This window comes from Canis aureus, chromosome 1, assembly GCF_053574225.1.
Source record: "Canis aureus isolate CA01 chromosome 1, VMU_Caureus_v.1.0, whole genome shotgun sequence".
Taxonomy (NCBI): domain Eukaryota; kingdom Metazoa; phylum Chordata; class Mammalia; order Carnivora; family Canidae; genus Canis; species Canis aureus.
The window spans coordinates 116,866,512-116,884,802 of NC_135611.1; the positions used below are offsets into that span (position 1 = coordinate 116,866,512).

Sequence of the window (18,291 nt, forward strand, 5' to 3'; positions counted from 1 at the left end):
TAAAGTATTTTACTCCATCTCAGTTCAGGTCTGGATCCTACTTAAAAAAAAAAAAAAATCAGGGGTGTCTGGGTAGTTCAGTTAGTTGAGCATCTGCCTTCCATTTGGGTCATGATCCCAGGGTCCTGGAATCAAGCCTTATGTTGTGTTCCCTGCTCAGTGGGGAGTCTGCTTCTCTCTCTGCCTTTCACCTCACTTGTGCTGTCAGTTAAAACCTTTTTTTTTTAAAGATTTTATTTATTTATTTATGACAGACACAGAGAGAGAGAGGCAGAGACATAGGCAGAGGGAGAAGCAGGCTCCACGTGGGGAGCCGGTGTGGGACTTGATCCCGGGTCTCCAGGATCACACCCTAGGCTGAAGGCAGGCGCTAAACTGCTGAGCCACCCAGGGATCCCCAAATAAAATCTTTTAAAAAAATTAAAATGCTAAAAGAAACTGTCAACTGAAAAATTTATATGTGGCAAAACTGTTCTTCAAAAACTGAGGGAGAAATTAAGACTTTTCCCAGATAAAGAAAAACTGAGGGAGTTCATTATCACTAGACATTCTGTACAAGAAATGCCAAAGGGAGACTTTCAGGCTGAAATGAAAAGAAGCTAGACAGTAACTCAAGCTATATGGAAATATAAAGAAAAACAGCAGAGGAAAGTACATGAAGAAAATATAAAAGCCAGTATATTTGTAATTTTGGTTTCTGACTCCACTTTTTGTTTTCTACAGAATATAAATGATACATGAGTAAAAAAGTTATATATTTACAATATGTACACAATACATAAAAATATAATTCATGACTTCATTAATCTAAAGTGGAACTGAAAAGGAGTAGAGGTCTTGTATGTGATCAAAGTTGATGTCAATTTAAAATAGATTTTTATTGTATGTTCTTCCCATGGTAACCACAACCAAGATATCTATAAAACATAAAGGAAAATAAGAGGGAGTCAAAAAGTATCACTATGAGTACAGAGATTCACAGTTTAGGAAGGTGAGAAAGTTCTGGAGATGTGTGATGATGGTTGCATAACAATGTAAGTGTACTTGGTGCCACTGAATTGTAACCTTAAAAATTATTAATATGATAAACTTACTTAAATATATTTTGCAGGGTAAAATACTACAGTGAGATACAACTTTATACCTACTAGGATATCTACAAAGAAAAGGTCAGATATAAGTGTTGGGAGGATGTGGATAAATCAGAACCCTCATACACTGTTGATTGGAATTAAAAGTAGTGTGGTCACTTTGGAAAATAGTCTGGCAGTTTTTAAAAATGTTCGAAATAGAGTTACCATATGACAGCAATTCAACTGGTAGGCATAGAGAAAAGAGAAACAAAAATGTACATCTACACAAAAACTTGAACACAATATTCTTCACAGAATTGTTCATAATCATCAAAAGGTGGAAAACACCCAGATGTCCTTAATAGCATGAATAGATAAATATGGTATATCTGGGGATCCCTGGGTGCCTCAGCGGTTACGCGCCTGCCTTTGGCCCAGGGCGTAATCCTGAAGTCCCGGGATCGAGTCCCGCGTCGGGCTCCCGGCATGGAACCTGCTTCTCCCTCTGCCTGTGTCTCTGCCTCTCTCTCTATGTCTATCATAAATAAATAAATCTTAAAAAAAAATATGGTATATCTGTACAGTCGAATGTTATTTGGCCATGAAAAGGAGGGAAGCACTGATTGATATTTCATAACATGCATGAACCTTGAAAACATTTTAAGTGAAAGACCTCGGACACAAAAGACAACATATTAGATGATTCCATTTATACGAAAAGTCTAGAAAAGGAAAACTAGAGACCGAAACTAAATTGGTGTTTTCTGAGGGCTGAGATGTGAAGTAGAAAATACAGGGGTAAGGAAATACAGGGGTGATGAAATGTTCTAATTTTGGTCATGGTGATATGTGCACATATCTGATTATACTAAAGAATACAGTAGTATACTTTGAATGGGTGAACTGTATGGCATGTCAATTACACATCAATAAAGCGGTTATAAAAAAAAAAAAAAAGGCAGCAGGGGAAAAAAGTCGATTGGTGGTTCATTGACAGGAAAAGCAGACTCCAAAGAAGCCAGGTCTAGGAGAGATAAAGGAGACTATTAGACTAGATGTGGCTTACAGCCACTAAAATGACTTGAGTTGACACCACTTTTTTCTGTCCTTCTGCTTTCAAACACCTCTTGCTGAACTCACACACGAAGTATACTCAACAAGAGGGACAAACATCAGGGAACAGAGCTCTCCAATAATGGATTCAGAGCAGAGAACATCTGCATTGATAGAGGGAAGAGACAATGTAGCAAAAAGGTTTCTAGCCAGTCCACCATTTGGTTGATATAGATTGGATGTGGGATTATGACAGTCATACATACCCTAGGGAGATGATCTTCCCCAGCCCCCCATCCACACCTTCTAGAGCTCATCCACACTAGACCCTCCTGCCTGGCTACCATGGTCAGAAAGTAGAAAATAGAACTAACAAAGCCTACTAGCAAGCCTCTACACTGATACCTGTACTTAGACCTACCCACACAGAGTTTTCGACTCATTGTTGTAAATACTGCTAAAAGAGGTGTGATCAATCTTTAAGCATGATAATGGATTTGTATTTTTTCTTCTTAATTTTATTAATGTGTTTTATATACTTTGAAGCTATATACTTTTGTCAAAACAAAATATTTTACTCTAAAATTAATCTCTTTATTATGAAATATGCTCCTTTATCATTTGTAATACTCTGCTTTACTTTTTTTTTTTTAAGATTTATTTCTTTATTCATGACAGACACACAGAGAAAGGCAGAGATCTAGGCAGAGGGAGAAGCAGGCTCTCTGCAGGGAGCCTGATGCCGGGCTGGATCCCAGGATCCTAGGATCAAGACCTGAGCCAAAGGCAGATGCTCAACCACTGCCCCAATACTCTGGTTTCAAATGTACTTTATTTTTTTATTTTATTTTATTTTATTTTATTTTATTTTATTTTATTTTATTTTAATTTAATTTTATTTTATTTTTAAAGATTTATCCATTTATTCATTCATGATAGACATAGAGAGAGAGAGAGAGAGAGAGGCAGAGACACAGGAGGAGGGAGAAGCAGGCTCCATGCCGGGAGCCTGACGGGGAACTCGATCCGGGGACTCCAGGATCGCACCCGGGGCCAAAAGCAGGCGCCAAACCGCTGAGCCACCCAGGGATCCCCTCAAATGTACTTTAGAGATACCAATATAGCTTTTATCAACTTTCTCATAGTATTAGTGTACAATATCTCTTTCCATTTTTAAAACTTCAATATATCAGGGTCCCTTTATTTAAAATATGTCTCTCATTGTAAACAGCAATGGCTTTTTTTTTTTTTTTTTTAATTCCAAGCTCACACTGTCTTTAGTTTGGAGTGTTTAATCCTTTTACCTTTAAAGTACTTTTTACAGGATTTAATAATCCTGTTACCCTTTTGGTTTTCTACCTGTCCCATCTGTACTTAGTACTCTCTTCCTCTTTTCTCAACTTTTTTGGGATTAATCATATTTATTATCCCATTCTACTCCTCTTTTAAAATTTCTGTTATACATCCTCATATAATTCTTTTAGTGGTTACTTACACTGAAGCATGTAGTCTCAATCAGAATAAAATTCCCCCAAATAAGTGAAAATTGATGGAGGAGGGAGAGAGTCTTACTGCTTTTGGTTTTTTTTTTTTTAAGATTTTATTTATTTATTCATGAGAGACAGAGAGAGCGAGAGACAGAGAGAGACAGACTCCCCTGCAGGGAGCCTGACATGGGACTCGATCCTGGGACTCCAGGATCACGCCCTGGGCCAAAGGCAGGCACTAAACAGCTGAGCCACCCAGGGATCCCCTCTTACTGCTTTTATGTATAAAGACAAATATACACAAAGCACATATTTCTTTATGTGTACATCTGTGGTTCTAAATTGTCACAGCAGGGTACTCAGGGGAAAAAAAGTCTCAAAATGTTTCCTCTGAAGGACTGTAAGGAAAAAATGTCTAGAAACGTGCTAGAGAAAGAATTAGCAAACTATAGCCCAAAGACCAACATATCTGGCTGTTTTTGTAAATAGTTTTATCCAAATATAGTGCACATATTCACTTGGACATGATCTATAGCTGTTGAGTACTACAACTGCAGAGCTAACTAGTTATGATAGAATGTATAATCCATAAAACCTAAAATAGTTAAATATCTACCCATTTACAAATAAAGCTTCTTGACCCTTGCCCTAAGAGTTTATTTGTACTTTTTTTTTTTACTTGTTACAACTGTACAAAAGTAAGGTTACTGGTGTTGAATGTGAACTATTCAACCACTTCTGGTAACTATTTGACAGGATCTATGAAAGCAGTATATACATTTTGACTTAGCACTTCCACTCTTGTATATATGCCGAGTAGAAACAATCATTTGTGTCCATCAAAACACAGAATTATTTTCGCTGCATCTTCCAACACTATCCTAAAACTGTTAACACAAATGTCTATCGAAAGAAATAGGGCAGAGGCCTATTTCTGGCTCAGTCAGTAGAGCATGTGACTCTTGATCTTGGGGTCATTGATTTCAAGCCCCACATTGGTCATAGAAATTAAAAAAAAAAAAAAAAGAACAGGGCAAAATAAAATGGAATTTATTCTAATTACAGAATATTACCTAATAATAAAATAGCATAAACAGATAATTCTCATAAATGTGAGATTGAGCAAAAGAATCCAGATAAGAATGTACATTATATATTGGGCAGCCCCGGTGGTGCAGCGGTTTAGCGCCGCCTGCAGCCCAGGGTGTGATCCTGGAGACCCCGGATAGAGTCCCACGTTGGGCTCCCTGAATGGAGCCTGCTTCTCCCTCTGCCTGTGTCTCTGCCTCTTTCTCTCTGTGCCTCTCATGAATAAATAAAAATCTTTAAAAAAAAAGTACATTATATAAAATAACATTTATATGAACTCTTATATGAATCTACTAATTAAAACTAACCTATCATAATAGTGGTAAGAACAGTAGTTAACTTTGTTGAGGGTAGGGGCAAGTTGGTAATTACTGGAAGGAAACAGAAGAGAACACCCTGCTGTGTTAAAAATATGCTTTATCTTATGTATGTGATGGTTAAATGGGTATAAATATATACATGTTAAAAACAAATATCTTTTGCATAGTGTCTATTAATGTTTCAATTAGGAAAAAATGTAAAACATGTAACGATAAGGTGGCAGAGGTGACTTTTGAATCCATATTCTTTTTTTTTTTTTTTTTTAAGATTTTATTTGCAAAAGAGCATGCATATGAGTGAACAGGGCAGAGGGAAAGGGAGAAGCAGACTCCCCCCGCCGCCACTGAGCAGGGAGCCCAACTTGTGGCTTGATTCCAGGACCCTGGGATCATGACCTGAGCCAAAGGCAGACACTTAACCGACTGAGCTACCCAGGTGGCACAGAATCCATATTCTTACTAAAAAGCAAGTTGTAACTCTGGTTATTGCTTGTACAGTTCAGAATTATTTCATTATGGAGTGAAATCTGAGTATAAGTAACTTGCTGGAAAGTTAGAAATAATTTACAACCTACCAAAATACACAGAACCATAAGGGTTATTATTAAATAAATTCACCTCCATGGATATCTCATGGATACAGTAAAAATTAACTTTGTGGGCTTAAAGTACACAAACTGCACTTTCCAAAGAAAGGAATGGCCCTTAACTAGCTCCTGTGAGATAAGCTGGGAGCCCTTACAATATCCTCCTTTTAAAACCTTTTCAGAGCTATACCAGATAGTTTATGCTAACAATGTGACTTACAGTAAACTGTTTTGTTTGCCAGGGGCCCCGGGCAGAATGAATGTGTCAATCTGACCTCTGGAGGGGCTTGAAACTGAGTAGCTCAAGTAAACTGCATAGTTGCCCTGTGCCAATGTTTCTGACCCTCACTAAAAACCCTGGACACCAGAAGTCAGGTGACCTTCACATATGTTTTTACTAATTGCTGCTAGGAGAATTAAGCATTGACTGTGTGACTCAACCAGAAGCTCACATCTAGTTTTTCATGCTATTCACACTATGTGACTTTCCTCCTCGCTGATTAAACTACCATTTTTCCTAATTCTGTAGTCCTGGAACATCATCAATTTGAGGTTGTTTTGCAGAACTTTGACAAACCATGGCTTTAGTGTAAGTTAGTCAAAACCTTAAGCTTTAGGTTTGTCTCCGTAATATCTCTTCTCAACAACTACAAAGGTGCATTGTCTGATTTTTAAAAAATAGTCTTTACCATAACCTACCATAGTTTTAGTCCTATTCATAGTTTATATTTACATGATGAATTATAAACAAGAGATAGAAGCTATGTCTCTTTAATGCTAGTATCTCCACTAGTTACATAACAATATTGGCATAATGTAGGCACTTAATAAATATCTGATGTTTGGCTTATATGTAACTTCTAGAAATTCCTAAGAAACAGATATGAAAGCAGATAAAATTCTATTATAATGATCTATATATATTATAAAGTAGTTTATGATAATTCTAAGTATCTCTAAGAGTAGCCAATAGGTTAAAGTATGGTAAGCTATATGTTATCAATATCTGCAGTATTTGACATTGATTCATATTAAATGTTGATGAAAAATATTTTTTGGGGATCCCTGGGTGGCGCAGTGGTTTAGCACCTGCCTTTGGCCCAGGGCACGATCCTGGAGACCCGGGATCGAATCCCACATCGGGCTCCCGGTGCATGGAGCCTGCTTCTCCCTCTGCCTGTGTCTCTGTCCCTCTCTCTCTCTCTCTCTCTCTGTGTGACTATCATAAATAAATAAAAATTAAAAAAAATTTTTTTTGATGAATTAGTGAGACAATCAGGTTTTATTTTTTATTTTATTTATTTATTTATTTTTTGACAATCAGGTTTTAAAAGTGATTGGAGGTTGTATACTGTCATTATAAAGAACATAAGATCCATCATCCAAAATTCAGGTTATTAACTTTACCTTTAGTTGTTACTGTGTAACTTTTTACTACATTACTTAATTGTGACTATCATAAATAAATAAAAATTAAAAAAATTTTTTTGATGAATTAGTGAGACAATCAGGTTTTATTTTTTATTTTATTTATTTTATTTATTTATTTATTTATTTATTTTATTTTATTTTATTTATTTATTTTTTTGACAATCAGGTTTTAAAAGTGATTGGAGATTGTATACTGTCATTATAAAGAACATAGGATCCATCATCCAAAATTCAGGTTATTAACTTTACCGTTAGTTGTTACTGTGTAACTTTTTACTACATTACTTAACTGATTTATTTCCTCATCAGTAAAATGGGAAAGCAACAGTGACCTACCTCAAAGTTGCTATATGTACCAAATGAAATAAAACATAAAGGACTTTCAGTGGCATATAATAAACACCTAATGACACCAAGTAAAAACCGCCTATTAATTAATGAACTTATAAAGAATAATTAAGGTCCCTTGTTTATTATTTTTTTAAATTTCCTTTGTGCTTCTCCTTTTTCTTACAGTAAAATTTGACATTCTTAAGTCTATATTTCCATGTAATGTTACCTCATTTCAGGACCCAATCTTCAGATTTCAGTTCTTCCTCATTAATGATATTTGTCACAAAGATTCTCAAAAAGCAAAGGAAGATATATATTCTTGTCCTCTACATAGATCTGCACACATAAAACTAGCTCAAAGAATTGATCTAATAAGTCACAACTTGAGCATAATAAGAAAAGGCTCAGTCTTGTTCCTATGTCCAACACAGGAGTTACGTTCATATTTATTTGTTTCTATTAATCTGTCCTTTCAAATATAATGTGAATAATGATGTGTGTATGATACTTGGATCGCCCAGATCATTCCTATGTTCTATGAAAAAAAACACAATCTCTAAAAAATATGAAATTCTGAATAGCAGTCTTAATTCATACTTTGTTCCCTGATAATTGAAATTCCAAGTTTTGAATTCTTAGATGTGTCAAATCACATGGTGACCACTGCTACTATCTAATAACTACATCCCTAGAAGTATGATAAAACTCTACCTTTGTCTCTTCTATGTGGCAAAAAATTAATGTGGATAAAAAATTTATGTGGATAAAAAATTAAGGATCATCTCAATAGATGCAGAAAAAGCATTTGACAAAATTCAACACTGATTTGTTAAAAACTCACAAAGCGGGTACTGAGGGAACACACTTCAACATAATAAATATCATATATGACAAACACATAGCTAAGATCATCATACTTAATGGTGAAAGCTTTTCCTTCAAGATCAGGAACAAGATATGATGCCCACACTTGCCACTTTTATTCAGTATTAGAAGACCTAACCAGAGCAATTAGTTACCCAAATCAGAAAGGAAGATGTCAAACTGTCACTATTTGCAGATAACATGAGACTATATATAGAAAACTCTATAAAGACTACACCAAAACAAACAGAAACCACAACCCTCTTAGGTTCAGTTAAGGTGCAGGATACATAATCAGTGGACATAACTGGTTTCATTTCTATATGCTAATAATGAATGATCAGAAAGGTATTTTTTTTAATTTTTATTTATTTATGATAGTCACAGAGAGAGAGAGAGAGAGAGAGGCAGAGACACAGGCAGAGGGAGAAGCAGGCTCCATGCATCGGGAGCCTGACGTGGGATTCGATCCCGGGTCTCCAGGATCGCGCCCTGGGCCAAAGGCAGGCGCCAAACCGCTGCGCCACCCAGGGATCCCCAGAAAGGTATTTTAAAAACCCTATTTATAATTGCATCAAAAATAATAAAATACCTAGGGATAAATTTAATCAAACTGGTGAAGGAACTGTACACTGAAAACTATAAGACATTGGTGAAAAGAAATTGAGGGAGACACAGATAAATGGAAAGGTAATCCATAGTCATGGATTGGAAGAATTAATACTGCTAAAATATCTAGACTACCATAAAACATATTCAGTATATCCCTATCAAAATTCTAATGACATTTTTCACAGAAATACAACAAACAATTCTAAAAAATGTATAGAATCACAAATGACCCTAAAGAGCCAAAAGAATCTTGAGAAACAAAGTTACAGTAATATGATAAAAGAAACAATATATTAACATAAAATACATTAGTCAATGGACTAGAACAAAGAGCCCAGAAAGGAACTCACATACATATGGTCAATTTATGACAAAGGAGCCAAGAATATACACTGGGACAATGACAGTCTCTTCAAGACATGGTGTTAGGAAAACTGAACCACCACATGCAAAGAAATGAAATTGGAATATATTTTATAGTATACACAAAAATCAACTCAAAGTGGATTAAGGAGTTGAATATATGACTTGAAGGGCAGCCCCAGTGGCGCAGCGGTTTAGCGCCACCTGCAGCCCAGGGCGTGATCCTGGAGTCCCGGGATCAAGGCCCACGTCGGGCTCCCTGCATGGAGCCTGCTTCTCCCTCTGCCTGTGTCTCTGCCTCTCTCTCTCTCTCTGCATCTCTATGAATAAATAAGTAAAATATTAAAAAAAAAAAAGAAATAATAAAGTTCCTAAAAGAAAACAGAGGGCAAGCTCCTTGACATTGGACTGGGCAATGATTTTTTGGATCTGACACCAAAAGCAAAGCAACAAAAAGAAAAATAAGTGGGACTACAGCAAATTTAAATGCCTCTGCACAGCAAAGGAAACCATCAACAAAATGAAAAGGTAACCTACTGAATGGGAAAAAATATTTGCAAATCATAGATTTGATAAGGGGTTAATATCCAAAATATATAAAGAAGTCTTACAACTTGAGGTGCATGGGTGGCTCAGTTGGTCTTATAAGTGTCTGCCTTCAGCTCAGGTCATGATCCTAGGGTACTGGGATCAAGCCCCAAGTTGGGCACCCTGCTCAGTGGGAGTCTGCTTCTCCCTCTCCTTCTACCACCCCTACCCCGGCTCATTCTTTCTCATATAAATAAGTAAAATATTTAAAAGAAACAAAACAGAACAGAAGTCCTATAACTCAATAGCCAAAAACCAATCTTAATAAAAATGGGTAGTTTGAGACGCCTGGGTGGCTTAGTGGTTTAGCATCTGTCTTTGGCTCAGGGCATGATCCTGGGGTCCTAGGATCGAGCCCTGCAGGGAGCCTGCTTCTCTTTCTGCCTATGTCTCTGCCTCTGTGTGTCTCATGAATAAATAACATCTTAAAAAAAAAAATGGGTAGAGTCTGAATAAACATTTTCCAAAGAAGACATGCAGATTGCCAATAAGTAAACAAAAAGTTGCTCAACACCACTAATCATCAGAGAAATGCAAATCAAAACCATAATGACATATCACTTCACACCTCTTTAGAATGGCTACTATCCAAAGACAAGAAATAACAAGCATTGAGAAGGATGAAGAGAAAAGGAAATCTTTCCTTTTGCACTGCTGGTAGAAATGTAAATTGGGTGTAGCCAGTATGGAAAATAGTGTGGAGGTTCCATAGAACATATCAGTTGTATCTCCAAAACAAAATAAAACCACATACCCAGAGAGAAAAAGTTTATTTCTTTTCTTTTCTTTTTTTTTTTTTTTTAATTTATGATAGGCACACAGTGAGAGAGAGAGAGGGAGAGAGGCAGAGACACAGGCAGAGGGAGAAGCAGGCTCCATGCACGGGGAGCCTGACGTGGGATTCGATCCCGGGTCTCCAGGATCGCGCCCTGGGCCAAAGGCAGGCGCCAAACCGCTGCGCCACCCAGGGAGAAAAAGTTTAGAAGAAGGTACATGAAATTATAAAAAGTGGCTATTTCTGGATGGCAGAACTATGGCTAATTATTATGTTTGTTCTTTACAGGTTCCTTAAATACTGAATATTTTGCAACAAACATGCATTAATTCATCATCAAAAATATATAAGGTAGCTATTTCCACTTAACAGATTCAATAGTTGGGAGACGCCTGGGTGGCTCAGTGGTTTAGCCGCCTACATTTGGCCCAGGGTGTGATCCTGGAATCCCGGGATCAAGTCCCACATCGGGCTCCCTGCATGGAGTCTGCTTCTCCCTCTGCCTGTGTCTCTGCCTCTCTCTCTCTGTGTCTCTCATGAATAAATCTTAAAAAAAAAAAAAAAAAAAAAAAAAGATTTAATAGTTGGAGGCTAGTTTCTTTCTATTAAGAACCCTGTGAGCAAAAATATCTCTAAAATGAATGGGATCATCAAAGATATATGTAATTGAAATTACTCCTGTAAACTTGTGAACATCCTTTGCTGTATGTATCTCAACAATGTAATAGGGCACATTCATTATCACATATCTGAATTAACAAAATTCAGGGAGGTGGCATTTTCAGACTGTTAGATGAACTTTAATCAGTCAACATGGAACTTCCTGGCCAATACTAGGAAATTTACTAAGAAACCCCTTCTGCACTCTTTAGAACACAACCTTACATAAGCAATACATTCCTCGCATGGATTCATGAATTGTTCAACAAAACCAGTGAAATCTTCAAGTTTATTTATTTGAATTTCGTTTTTTTAACAGATTTGGTGGCAGCAGTAGAATTCAAAGAGAACTACTGGCATTTGGGGAAAATGAACAAAGTGTGGCAGCCCTTGAACACTTCTAAGTTCACTGTCTTGCCATTTCCAAGGCCTGTTGGTAAGCCCTCTCTTAGTTTGAGCTCTGCTCTTTTTGCATTTGAGCTACCAATCTAATTGGCATTAGAGTCCAGGTTGAACAGGTCAGGCTGGACTGACAGGAGGCTCTAACAGCACTATTCCTTAGCCCTTGGTTCAATCCTCAATTCCATGTTGGAATCCCTTCCTCAGTTCCAGTCCACAGTCCCCATTCACTACCTTTCTCCATTTCTAATATGCAGTCTCCATTAAAGGAGTCTGCTAGTTTAGTCCACACTGGAAATTGCTGGTGGTACACATAGCTTTCTCTTCGCCAGCTCACAGTGACATCTCTTGGCTACTGCTGATATGTTAAGGTGCGGACTTGTTTGTTGTGTTCATGTAAATAAAGGCTTAGCTAAAGGGATCTTTAAATTCCAAAGAGTTAAGCATTCCACCTTCTGGCACATTTAATTTATATCTAAGATCTATGGTCCTAGAAGGTATAAAAACCTACCTGCCAGTTTTGTGTCCTAAAGAACTTGGCTTGGTAACCATCAGGTTGGGAACCCAAGAATAAGGCTGGACAAACACGTCCATTTGCACCTATGGCTGGGCAGACACGTGGGTCAATTCCATTTGTGGCTAGGGTCCTGTTGAACTGCTGCCAACCCTTATGGGAAATACAATGGCCATGATGGGAACAATGCAATTGTGTAAGATCATTTAAGTGCACCTGAATGCAAGGCTTCCCAAATTAAACAGAATTGGCAAGGAGAAGCCTCCAAAAGGTTTAAAAATACCAAAACAGTGTTATTAAAAGATTCCCTGCAAAAGGCTGCAGGAAAATTAAGTATGTAAGAGGTACCTACAACAAAAGACTGTAAGACTGACATAACTCCTACTGCTCCCCTCTATCCTCCTTTGAGTACTCATTCTCCCAATCCTCTGAAATGTTTATCCACTCTGAAGAATAATAACTGTAAACAAAAGTCCGCCAAGTTAACAGCCTTACAGACACCCCATCTCTATCTTCAAAGGACCCTTCCCAGGGTTGACAAAACTGAAGGATTTTCTGGTAAACATTTACATTTTCCTTTAAATGGTCAAGGTAGGTATCCGGTAGGTATCAGAACATGCAGAGTGGATCCTAGAAAAAGCAGAAGCCAGTAAAGGAGGAAAATTCTTATCAGAATCAGTTCTTCTGAATCTCTGCAATGTCCAGAAAATTTCACATCGTGTCTCCCTTTCCAAACCTAAATCCATTGTGTTGATCCCTTGTCTTCCAGGGATAGCTACTGCCTTCTTGTTTACCTAACTGTGTGACTGGGCCTGGCTTTCTACCTCCCTGGGATGCGCAGGTTGTTGGTTCTTAGTACTGGCTATCTTTGGGAGCAGCCCTGGATTTTGGGAAGGTAATATCCTTTGCATGCTCTTTGGGGACCCTTTTTAGACCCAAGCAGGTTATTCAATACTGCCAGAAATATTTAAAATTAGAAGTATTTACCCATAAGGAAAGAAGAAAATTGAGAATAATATAGTTGAATAGGTGGATCAACTGATGTCAATTTAAGCTACCCCCCAATTCTTTGAGGAATTGAGAACTATCCTTACAAATCTTTTTGCACAACAGAAGTCAGCTTTAAAGGCAGTTCAAAATTCACCCAATCCTTTACCAATTCCAAAACTTCCCTTGTTTATCTCAAAAGGGTAATAAAGGCTATTGGCCTTAGGAAACCAAAGTCCTTCTTTGAAGCACTTTTATTCTTTCTTTGTCCCTAGAAGTTAAACCTCTTATCATGTCTTTGAAATGTAAACCTGAGATTGAATGAAAGAAAAAGGAAAGAGGCCTTTTAAAAATACAAACTAAAAACAAACTAAAAAAATAAAAAATAAAAAATAAAATAAAATAAAAAATAAAAATACAAACTGCTGAAAGGGCTCTTTTACCCAAACTCCAGCACAATCTCTTTAAGGTTTAATTCCAGGGACGAAAACCAATCTTAAAAATCTTCACAGGGGCAGCCCAGGTGGCTCAGCGGTGTAGTGCCACCTTCAGCCCTGGTTGTGATCCTGGAGACCAGGGATAGAGTCCCACGTCAGACTCCCTGCATGGAGCCTGCTTCTCCCTCTGCCTGTGTCTCTGCCTTTCTCTCTCTCGCTCTGTGTCTCTCCTGAATAAATAAATAAAAAATCTTAAAAAAGAAAACCTTCTCCATAAATATTAATAACTATAAGGTCTTCACATCTGTGTGTTTATGTCTTATGTCCATATACAGTTGTATATGGATATATAGGAGATATTCTATCTCCAGATGATATCACTAAAATTAATTTGTAAAAACCCTATTCAATTGACGCACTTGAAAGTATGTGGCATTCTGTAACTCTCAGAAAGACAGAAACTAACCCAAATGTTTTTCAAGTTTATGTTATCGGGGAAATATTCCATATGCAAGCTACTTTAAGGTTGATGTCTAATTAAAACAGGCATGCCTTTAGAGTTAGGATTAAATATACAAATTTTGTTTACTAGTTTACTAGCCAAGTAAGTGCATATTATCTCTTACAAAATCTGTCAACAAAAAAGTAATAGCTTGGGGAAGACTTCTAGGGAAAATGGAGAAGTAGGAGGATCCTAATCTCACCTCATCCCATTGATACTAGATAACACATCAGTGCAAATAACCCAGAAAACCTTAAGATTGGCAAAACAAACTCCACAGCTTAACCTAGAGAAGAGGTCACACTGAAGAGGGCAGGAAGGGCAGAGAACAGTGGGAAGCTAACCCCTGCAGGATGGATGCTGTAGGGAGGGAACAGACTATCAAACTGGGGAGCCTGCGCAAGGAAGATGAATCCCCACATTTGGCTTTGAAAATCAGAGGGGGCAAATTTTATGAGTTCTTAAAATCAGTAGTACTTAAAGTCTCGAACTTTAAAACTCAGCAAACTCAGGTTTGGCAGAAGCCAGAGGGTGACATGAAGCTAAGTCCCTGCCCTTAAAGAGTCAGCGCAACAGACAGCCCACTGAGATGCATTTTGAGAAACACCTGGGCAAAACATGAGGGAGAGTAAGTAACTAATCTGAGTATACTGAGGAACTTTTCCAGGAACATAAGCTGGCAGATGCCATTTCCCTCCGCTGGCCCCAGTATTGTGGGAACCTGGGAATTGCAGGCATTCACTACCTACTTTGTTTACATGACATCCTGCCCCCTCCAGCTGGGCCTGTCTCAGTCCCTGTACTGTGGGTCCCCTCCCCAAGAAGAATGGTGCAGACCTTGCCCATACTGCCTATCCTGATCTCCTGTGGAGGATGTGGGCATCTTGGTACAACTGTACCCCTGACCTGAGTGACTTTGCAGAGTGGTCTGGTTGCCCTGGTGTCTACCGTGGCTATGAGTCCAACTGTGGAAGGGAACCAGCCCCAATTTATTAAAAGTGCATGCTTCACCCACTACTTTCAAGAGCAAGCAACACAGCTGACTTTCATAACACACAAAAGAGACACAGAGAGTTAGGCAAAATGAGCAGACAGAAGAATATGTCCCAAATGAAAGAACAAAAAAAAAAAAATTATAGCAATAAATCTAAGCAAAATGGAGATAAGTAATATGCCTGACAGAATTTAACATAATGATCATAAAAACTCATTGGACTTGAGAAGAATGCAGAACCTCAATGAGACTCTGAATACAGAGATAAAAAAAGAACCAAACAGAGATGAAAAACCCAATAATTGAAATTAAAAATACACTTGATGGAATAGTAGGCTAGAGGAAGCAGAGAAACAAATTAATGACCTGGAAGACAGGCTAATGGAAAGAAATCAAGCTAAGCAAGAGAGGAAAAAATTATGCAAAATGAGAACAAAGGGAATTCAGCAACTCCACCAAGTGTAATAATATCTGCATTACAGGAATCCGAGAAAAGAAAAGGGGGCAGAAGATTTATTGAAGAAACAAAAGCTGAAAACTTCCCTAACCTCAAAACAGAAATCCAGATCCAGGAGGCACAGAGATCCCCCAACAAAATCACCACAAGAAGAGTCACACCAAGACACAAAGTAATTAAAATGGCAACAAATAGTGATAAATAAAAAATTTCAGAAGCAGCAAGAGAAAAGACAGTTATATACAAAGAAAACCCCATAAGGCTATCAGATTTTTCAGCAGAAACAACGCAGGCCAGAAGGGAGTAGCATGATGATATTCAACATGCTAAAAGAGAAAAATCTGCAGCCATGAATACTCTACATAGCAAGACTATCAGTCAAAACTAAAGAAGAGGGATCCCTGGGTGGCGCAGCGGTTTAGCGCCTGCCTTTGGCCCAGGGCGTGATCCTGGAGACCCGGGATCGAATCCCATGTCGGGCTCCCAGTGCATGGAGCCTGCTTCTCCCTCTGCCTGTGTCTCTGCCTCTCTCTCTCTCTCTCTCTGTGACTATCATAAATAAATAAAAAATTAAAAAAAAAAAAAAAAAAAAAAACCAAAACTAAAGAAGAGATAAGGAATTTCTCAGCAAACAAAAACAAAAGGAGTTCATGACCGCTAAACCAGCCTTGCAAGAAATATTAAAGAAAATCTCTGAGTGGAGAGGAAAGACTCTAAGTGAGAATAGGAAAATCAGGAAGCAGAAAAGCAATAAAAATAAATGTATCTATAAAAATCAGTCAAGGGATTCATAAAATAAAAGAATGTAAAACATTATATATATATAAAATGTGGGGAATAATGAAAGAGGAGTAAACAATGAATTCAAGCCTAAGTGATTATCTACTTTATGTAGACTACTCTCTGCAAATGTTATATATAAACCAAATGATAACCACAAATCAAAAACCAGTAACAGGGATCCCTGGGTGGCGCCCCGGTTTAGCGCCTGCCTTTGGTCCAGGGCGCGATCCTGGGGACCCGGGATCGAGTCCCACGTCGGGCTCCCGGTGCATGGAGCCTGCTTCTCCCTCTGCCTAGGTCTCTGCCTCTCTCTCTCTCTCTCTGCGACTATCATAAATAAATAAAAAATAAAAAATAAAAAAACTTTCTTTAAAAAAAAAAAAAACAGTAACAAATACACCGGGAATAAAGAGAAAGGAATCCAAGTATATCACTAAAGCCAGCAAAGCACAAAAGAGAAAGAAGGACCAAGAAAAACTACAAAAACAACCACAAAACAAGTAACAAAATAGCAATAAATACATACCTATCAGTAATTACTTTTTTTTAAATTTTTTTTCTTAATTTTTATTTATTTATGATAGTCACACACAGAGAGAGAGAGAGAGGCAGAGACACAGGCAGAGGGAGAAGCAGGCTCCATGCACCGGGAACCCGATGTGGGATTCGATCCCTGGTCTCCGGGATCGCGCCCTGGGCCAAAGGCAGGCGCCAAACCGCTGCGCCACCCAGGGATCCCAGTAATTACTTTGAATGTAAATGGAGTAAATACTCCAATCAAAAGACATAGGGTGATGGAATGGATAAAAAAAACAAGACCCATCTATATGCTGCCTACAAGAGACTCATTTCAAACCGAAAATCACCTGCAGATTGAAAGTGAGGGGATGGAGAAATATTTATCATGCAAATGGATGTCAACAAAAAGCTGAGGTACAGGGATCCCTGGGTGGCACAGCGGTTTGGCGCCTGCCTTTGGCCCAGGGCACGATCCTGGAGACCCGGGATCGAATCCCACGTCGGGCTTCCGGTGCATGGAGCCTGCTTCTCCCTCTGCCTGTGTCTCAGCCTCTCTCCTCTCTCTGTGTGACTATCATAAATAAATAAAAAAAAAAAAAAAAAAAAAGGCTGAGGTACAAATACTTGTATCAGAGAAAACAAACAGACTTTAAAACAAAGACTGTAACAAGAGACAAAAAAAGACACTATATAATAATAAAGGGAACCATCCAACAAGAGGATATAACAATTGTAAATATTTATGCACCCAACATATGAGCACCCAAATTCCCTGAAAAGTTAAAGACAAACATAAAGGAACTTGGACTTACACACTAGATACTGGATGGTTTTAACAAATGTATTCAGAACATTCCATTCAAGTGGACATAGAACATTCTCCAAAGAAGATCACATATTAGGACACAAAACATGTCTCAACAAATTCAAGACCCCAGAATCATAACCTTGAAACAAAGGTGGGAAATGAGCCACCCAGGCACCCCTAGGTTAAGAAGTTCTATCCTAGGACATTAGCAAATCTGATGTTTTTTTTGTATATTTTTTTTTATTGGAGTTCAATTTGCCAACATATAGTATAACACCCAGTAAGCAAATCTGATTTTCAAAGATTGCTTTTAAATGCTCATGAAAATTAATTTTATAGTTTCATTGTTTTTGATTCATAGAAAATTTATGGTGAATACTTAGAATCTTCATATAACAACAGTTTTATTTGTTACTAGAGGACTTGTGGGGTTTTTTTTTTTAAGATTTTATTTATTTATTCATGAGAGACACACAGAGAGAGGCAGAAACCTAGGCAGTAGGAGAAGCAGGCTCCCCCACCATGGGGAGCCCAATGCAGGACTCGATCCCAGAACCCTGGGATTACCACTTGAGCTGAAGGCAGACACTCAACCACTGAGCACCCAGGTTCCCCTTTTTCTTGAGGTCTTGTTAAGTGCAAGGGTGTTATTAAGT

The 18,291-nt window shown here is 37.9% G+C and overlaps 2 protein-coding genes across 14 annotated transcripts in view; one reads left to right on the plus strand and one right to left on the minus strand.

Annotated features, from left to right (window-relative positions):
• The window catches only part of ZNF382 (zinc finger protein 382), a 121,461-nt gene that overhangs the window by 48,295 nt on the left and 54,875 nt on the right, over window positions 1-18,291 (plus strand). For 2 of the 4 annotated variants that reach the window (XR_013382004.1, XR_013381949.1), the window contains exons 6-8: window positions 10,864-10,926; window positions 11,555-11,671; window positions 12,918-13,043. The gene's annotated coding sequence lies outside the window, so the exon portion shown is untranslated. The other 2 variants (XR_013381989.1, XR_013381965.1) reach the window with 2 other exon arrangements.
• The window catches only part of ZNF529 (zinc finger protein 529), a 78,137-nt gene that overhangs the window by 15,447 nt on the left and 44,399 nt on the right, over window positions 1-18,291 (minus strand). For 5 of the 10 annotated variants that reach the window (XM_077902631.1, XM_077902700.1, XM_077902757.1 and 2 more), the window contains one exon: window positions 17,175-17,398. The exons of 2 other annotated variants lie outside the window; for them this stretch is intronic. In XM_077902631.1, the coding sequence (XP_077758757.1) occupies window positions 17,175-17,214 (40 nt within the window). In that variant the 5' untranslated portion in view covers window positions 17,215-17,398. Of the gene's footprint in view, window positions 1-12,145; window positions 12,779-17,174; window positions 17,399-18,291 lie in introns of all 10 variants that reach the window. 3 more of the 10 variants (XM_077903051.1, XM_077902834.1, XM_077903114.1) reach the window with 2 other exon arrangements.